The sequence below is a fragment of the Populus euphratica genome, unplaced genomic scaffold, assembly GCF_000495115.2.
Source record: "Populus euphratica unplaced genomic scaffold, PopEup_1.0 scaffold347.1, whole genome shotgun sequence".
NCBI classification, from domain to species: domain Eukaryota; kingdom Viridiplantae; phylum Streptophyta; class Magnoliopsida; order Malpighiales; family Salicaceae; genus Populus; species Populus euphratica.
Window position 1 is genome coordinate 68,535 of NW_011500236.1, and position 6,819 is coordinate 75,353.

The 6,819-nt window shown below is 36.2% G+C and overlaps 1 protein-coding gene across 1 annotated transcript; it reads right to left on the minus strand.

Annotated features, from left to right (window-relative positions):
• Positions 1 to 239: 239 nt before the first annotated feature.
• LOC105112523 (uncharacterized) lies at positions 240 to 3,873 on the minus strand. Its single transcript, XM_011008249.1, has 8 exons — positions 3,856 to 3,873; positions 3,465 to 3,629; positions 3,256 to 3,348; positions 3,065 to 3,180; positions 2,189 to 2,287; positions 1,791 to 2,093; positions 1,484 to 1,648; positions 240 to 856 (listed from the first exon to the last, which is right to left on the minus strand). Exons 1-8 carry the CDS (start codon positions 3,871 to 3,873, stop codon positions 568 to 570), a joined length of 1,248 nt encoding a protein of 415 aa, XP_011006551.1. The 3' UTR covers positions 240 to 567.
• Between the last annotated feature and the right edge of the window lie 2,946 nt (positions 3,874 to 6,819).

Consider the following 6,819-nt stretch of genomic DNA (forward strand, 5'->3'; position numbering starts at 1 on the left):
TTCTTTTTTTCCCTTAATTTATAGGTTTGTAATTTGTATTAAGTTTAAATCTTGGAAATGTAATTTAATTTAAAACTTAATTTAAAATAATATCTAAATCAAGCGAGTTCAACAATTACGATGCATATGCCTTGGAGTTTCCCGCAAGACCATATGGTAAATAACTGTGAATGCAAGAACAACAATGCGCAAACTGAAACTATGTTTTAGTGATTGCATTTGAAGACTGCTGAAAGAAAAGGCTCAAAATCAAACTTCCAATTTATTGAAATCACCAGTGCCGACCTACACAGCTTGGAATGCTGTGTTACAAGTGCAAGCTGTGCCATCAAAAACAAAACAATGAGTACAGGAATCTATAACACATCCTTTCCCCCTAAAAACTAATCCTCGCAAAGGTTCTTATGCTGGTGTCATTTGGAAACACCTCTCTGTCTCTCTGCAGTGGCATATGGGAATCATGGTGAAACTTCTATTGGCTTATTTTTTATGGCCAAAACCATGCTGACGTTTCTATTGCCTGAAGGGAGCAAAATTGGAAGGCAACAGTAATTCAATCAATCTACGTTAGGCTTCACTTGCAGACACCTTCTTCCGCACAACCCTCTTTCTACGGACCTTTAGTGCTGGTGATTCCCCGTTAATGGAATCAGCATCGCCTTGTTTTATGCCAAGGAGCCCGAGCCCAGAAACTAGAGCTTTCTTAGAGATAAACCATTTAGAAGATGACACCGTAGCATCCCCTGAAGACAACCTGTTGTAAGCCTTCAAAAGGTCATCTGACTGAACCACAGGATCTGGCTCTAGCCCTAGCCAAGCTAGCCTTGATGTCTCTCCTACTTGGGCATTTAAAATCCTGCGGCGGATGCAAAACAAAAGAAAATATCAGCAACTGAACGATTTCACAGGTTTTATTGAAGGTTGGTAGATTGGAACCAAGTGAGTTCGCGTGGTGTGGTCAGATCAAAATCACAGCAAATCTCCGATTGACAGAAAAACATAATGCACACAGTTGGAGATCAAGAAATATGTTGTAATTAAAACTTGGTTCCAAACAAAAAGAGGCACACAGCCCAGGGAATCCTGATGATTGTGAAAATGATCTCAACAAAAGATAGGAGAAACATCAATACTTAAAGCCTAAGGGTCAACACGTCAGTTTTTTTTTCTCGGTCCACAAACTCTATCCTTTCCTTTCTTTCTTACTTTCTTTCCCCATTTAGTTGGCTGTAAGACATTTCTGCATAACATTGATTCCCTTTATGTTAACATTAAGATGACCAAGAGACCTGAGACAAATATGTATATTACTTTGCCAATATTTCAACCCTAAATTAAGAAATGAGTCAGAGATCATCAGAAAACGAAGCATATGTGCTATCAATACTATTTCAAAAGCATAGAAAATGTATAGCAATAAATCTCAAGAATCATGTAGAAAGGTATGAAAAAATCATGTCTTTTTAAGTAGGAAGAAGCAAACCTCAAAGCTGTGCTGAAAACCAATGCCACTCCAATGACATCAAAATGATTGACCACTGCTCTATCAATTCCACATAATAGCTGGTATCTCAGGTTCGCATAAAGTCCAAGGAAAGCACCATAACCAAGAGCATAGGTACTCACAGGTGGGATTGTCACAGATAACCTGCCAAACAAGCAAAAAGAAAGCCCAGAGTCGTCGTAATTAAACTGATTTACAGAAAAGAGACAGTTTAGCCGCTAAGAGTCAGTTTTTTTCTATTCTTTATATTAAAAAGGAAAGGCTAAAGTTTGGAGGCATTGTTTACCTATCCTTTTTACGGGCCAAAAGATTTGTCAAGGAACCTTGCATTGCCCCAGCAGTTAATCCAACCATACATAACTCCGCAGCCTTATAGAAGAACGATTGGATTCTCTTCTGCAAGTCAAATTCTCTAAGAGGGTAACTCTTTTCAAAGATATTGTTAGGAAGCTTCTGCAATGTATTTTGCAAATCAAACTGGAATGTGTTTCCATAAGAACGACAAGGAGCAAGTGACCAAACAACAAGGGCATTGCATGCTGTTACTGTTAGCACATTAATAAGGGCCAGATCCCATTCTTGTTTTATCCTGTAATCAGAATAACGAAAATATTTATCACTTCAATACCAGATGACAAAATTAGCTGATCTTTGAATTCCAATATTAGAGCAAGTAACAAATACCTATCCTTGCGATTTTTCAACTCCCACCAAACAGAGCAACCAATTGTAGCAGCCTGCTCCAAAAGAAGCCTATATAAAAAGGCAGGGTCCGCAATCATCCTGTAAAACGGAGGATCAAATCTTTAAAAATCAGAAAACATGATAGCTATCTTCCCAACCACATGTTCAAAGGGTAATCTTATATACATACAGAAGGTAATATATTGAGAGAGTCGTGCTATATTCACACACACAAAGTATCAAATGGTGCGACAAATAAGAAAAGCAGAAAAAAGATGATGCAAAATTTCTTTTGGGATCAACAGTTAAGATAGAATGTTAATCCCACCCATGCTTGACACTCCTATACTATGGCAAGACTGCACCAGCTATGCAGAGCTTTAAGTTTTCAAGAAATGTTCTCTATACAATAGAATACAAAGTTGCAGCCTCATGAAGGATGTATAGTATGACATCATTTACCAAAAAAGGTCTGAGCTTTGCAATAAATCAATGCATGGCTCTGTCCCAAACTTCTAATATAGTGGGTAAAGGAATAGTATATCTTATAATGGAACAGAAACGAGTGCCTAGCAAATTGAACAGCAGAATCTGCAAACTTAGATTATGAAACAAACTATCAACCGTATGAAGCAGCCTGATTTGGTGAGATAAACATAAAGGAACGCAAAATTTATTGTTTAGAATAAATTTTTAATATCAGTTGTCCAGAATTTGCAGCCCATCCCAGTGACTGAAAAGTGTAGTACTACTGCCCCCATCTCCCCATTGATCAAATGAAAAGGAAGAACTTGAAGCACCAAAAAGATTGATAAACTAAGCCGTACTGTTAGCAATGGTGAAAACAAGGTCAGATGAGCACCATATCCAAGTTACCTGCCAATAAATGCCCTAGAAATTGCTTGAGGAAGTGCTCTGGATATAAACCTAGTAGTCGTTGGTCTGGCATTTATTGCTAGGAATTTTACCATTTGAGCTGAGCTGACCAAACCCTGGAAGCAATACTACAGTAAGTACCTAGCCACAGAGCAACCAGTCAAAACAAAATAATAAGACAGGTACCACACCATTTCATAAGCTTGTCGGAACCCTGCAGGCAAGTCCATCATTGTTTTGTGCCACTCATTCAACACTGCATCAACAAATTTTCGATCGTAAAGCTGCCAATAGAAAAATAAAAATGGAAATTAAGGTCACGCCAAAGCATTTGCACAGAAAATATTTGCATCATCATAAAAGATGTGTTAATAAGTAGTCTCTTTGACAGCATTCCAACCTCTTCAAGAAATAGCCTTCTCCTAAATAATCCTCCCTCTTCACCCTCATCACCATCGTCGAAGTCATCAAAGTAATCATCATCATCACCATCATCATCACCTCCATCACCACCACCATGATTGATATGCTTTCCAATGTCTCCACCGCCTCCCCCAAGAGCAACCTGAAATTTTCAAAAAATTTAAGGACCTTGTCATGGACCCTTCAAACCTTGGCTGATGAATATTCTTAGAAGGCATATCCGAAACCAATTTGACCAGCACATGGATAATTACTGAGAGGTGAGTGGTGCAATTCAGAGAAGAAAGTAAGCTTAATTTTTTTTCTACATGTTGTAGGACAAAGATTGCAAATCCAAAATGTTAAGTCATTAAATAAAAAGCATGTACAAGTGCAAATTTTGCCATTGTGCTCTTGGCATGGTGAATAAACATGCTAAATCTGAATTTCTCAGCATGTGCTATTAGTTTAAAAAGAAAATCAGCAAACTTTCTTATAAATTTAGAAACCATTACAGGCACTTCACTGCTAAAAGCAAAACAGTCCTGCAGGTAGGGAACGCAAGTGGAAATAAATTTACTGAGGGCTGTATTATGGTTTTGTTGTACTAACGTTTGTCAAGTCCACCAGGTGAAGGGGATCATGCGTGATTGTGCCATGGACCATATTAACAGTACATGTGATCTACATCACAGGAATTATAATCCATCTCATAAAGCTAAATCTAATATGCACGAGGATTTAGATGGTCCAATGACAAGAGCGAGAACGAAACAACTACAAAGGGCCTTAACGAGCCAAATTGAAATGATTAAAGCTGCATTAGAGTTAAAAATTAACAATCTATTTGAAATTGGTTCAAAAGTGTTTATTTGCTTACAATTGGAACTTAGAGATGGGAAAAGCCCTTAATGGTTCTTTTGATGTTGTTTATGATCAGAATAGTAAATGAATTTGAAACCGAATTTGAAGTCATCCATTGCATGTGAAAACAAGACTAATCTAGGTGGATTTCAAGTTCAGAACGTGATCTTTCTAGATTATCCAACCATGATTGCATTGGACTTTTGTGCAAGAAGTTATAGCTGTTTTAAATTTGGTCCGTCTATGTTTCAGTTAAGGTCAGAAAACGTGTGCTAGTTAAATTTATCTAGTTACTTTGTCAAAGTCTAATTTTTGGGCTTGACTTCTGTCATGTTGAATTTTCCTAACTATGAAGGGATATTCTAATTATAAATATAATATCAAATATGTAATAAACACTTTTGGCCAAGATTTAAAACTTAATTAAGAGAATTAAGAATTGTTCTTCTAAATTGATTTTGTGAAGAACCCTACCTGACTTATCACTCTTCAATCACAAAGAGTGTGGCATTGAAATCCTAGATTGATCTTTGTGGCGTCCAGATCAACTATTTAAAGTATCATTCTAGTCTATCCTCCATTTTATTTACTTTAAAATCACTACAATACAGCCTAAATACCAAAAGAAAGACAACACAACCAGACCCATCCTTCATCCATTTTCATTAGATTCATTGTTGCCAATTTTTGAATCATTCACAGCACATCATCGATTGGATTATAGTGATTTTAAGGTAAATAAGATGGAGGATAGACTAGAATGATATTTTGATGAGTTGATCTAGACGCCACAAAGATCAATCTAAGATTTCGACACCACTCTTTGTAATTGAAGAGTGATAAGTCAAGTAGGGTTATTCACAAAAGCAATTTGGAAGAACAATTCTTAATTCTCTTAATTAAGTTTCAAATCTTGGCCAAAAGTGCTTATTACATATTCTGATACTATATTTATAATTGGAACATCCCTTCATAGTTAGGAAAATTCAACATGGCAGAAGTCAAGCCTAAAAATTAGACTTTGACAAAATAACTAGACAAATTTAACTAGCACACGTTTTCTGACCTTAATTAAAGCATAAACAGACCAAATTTAAAACGGCTATAACTTCTTCCACAAAAGTCCAATGCAATCATGGTTGGCCAATCTAGAAAGATCACGTTCTGAACTTGAATTCCACCTAGATTAGTTTTGTTTTCACATGCAATGGATGACTTCAAATTCAGGTTCAAATTCATTTACTATTTTGATCATAAACAGCATCAAAAGAACCATTAAGGGTTTTTCCCATCTTCAAGTTCCAATTATAGGCAAACAAGCACCCTTGAACCATTTTCAAACAGATTGCTAATTTTTAACTCCAACACAGCTTCAATCATTCCAATTTGACTTGTCAAGGCCCTTTGTAGTTGTTTCATTCTCACTCGTGTCATTGAACCATCTGAATTCTTTTGCATTTTAGATTTAGCTTTACGAGATGGATTATAATTCCTATAGTGCACATCAACATGTTTTGACGTTAGCTTTTTGAAATAAGGATCTAATGGTGTTCTGAGCTTTTTGAAATAAGGATCTAATGGTGTTTTGAGCCTGATCATGAATCATCTTAGTAATTGAGAATAACATGTCTTTTAGTCATTAAATCTTTTAAATTTCATCATTTCAGCAGTCAGAGATTCAACGTAACAATTGAAATTAGCATTACCAGAAACTCAAACATATCTCTCTTAACTGGTTGATCTAGTTTCGTATTTCTAAAACAACAGTCAGACAACCTTTGATCCTCGTTACCTCATAAGAAAATACTCTAAATACCAAGCCCATCCCTTTGTTCATTGGTAACTCAAATAATCTTGAAACATCAAAATACAGCCCAGTCAACAGCTAGAGGCATACTAACAGGCCAATGCTTCTTCTTTTCCTTTTTTCCTTTCATTTACCTTCATGCATTGTCTAAACTCCAAAGAACTCTCCCTTAATATACCACTGAAAATGTACCATCTGTATGGTGAGATTCAGTGCTATACAGAATCACGTCCAGTGAAACTTCAGAGGAAGAAGCACAGAGGATCTTAAAGATTTATTACATTTATAAAGATTCAGAACAGTCCTCTGTATTTTAGAAAGAAAAAATAAAGGCATGGAATTAAATAAAGACACTAGAATAACAACACTGTAAGATGTTTTTGAACCCATCTAATACTCCTAGAATATTTTCTATAATGTACTGTCATTCACTAACACTTCCTCTCTACAAAACAATAGCCTTAGCCTTTGAATATAGCTATAACTTCCAACAAGATTTCAAATTTCTAGTATAATATTTTGCCGCTTATTTTTCCCCTACTCTCCCATCCTCCATCGCTCGAGTTACATCATATATATTGCACTAAATCGATTATCTATGGCATCCTTGCTAACAGCTATTCTTGCCCCTATAGTTCAAAAGGTCCAAGGTGCTTAAGAAGAGCTAGTTTCCGCTAGGGAA

Coding starts and splice junctions, on each gene's coding strand:
- LOC105112523 (XM_011008249.1), bottom strand. Junction 2,288..3,064: donor TCTAGGGCATTTATTGGCAG/GTAACTTGGATA, acceptor TCCGTTTTACAG/GATGATTGCGGACCCTGCCT. Junction 857..1,483: donor GTTTTCAGCACAGCTTTGAG/GTTTGCTTCTTC, acceptor CATCCGCCGCAG/GATTTTAAATGCCCAAGTAG.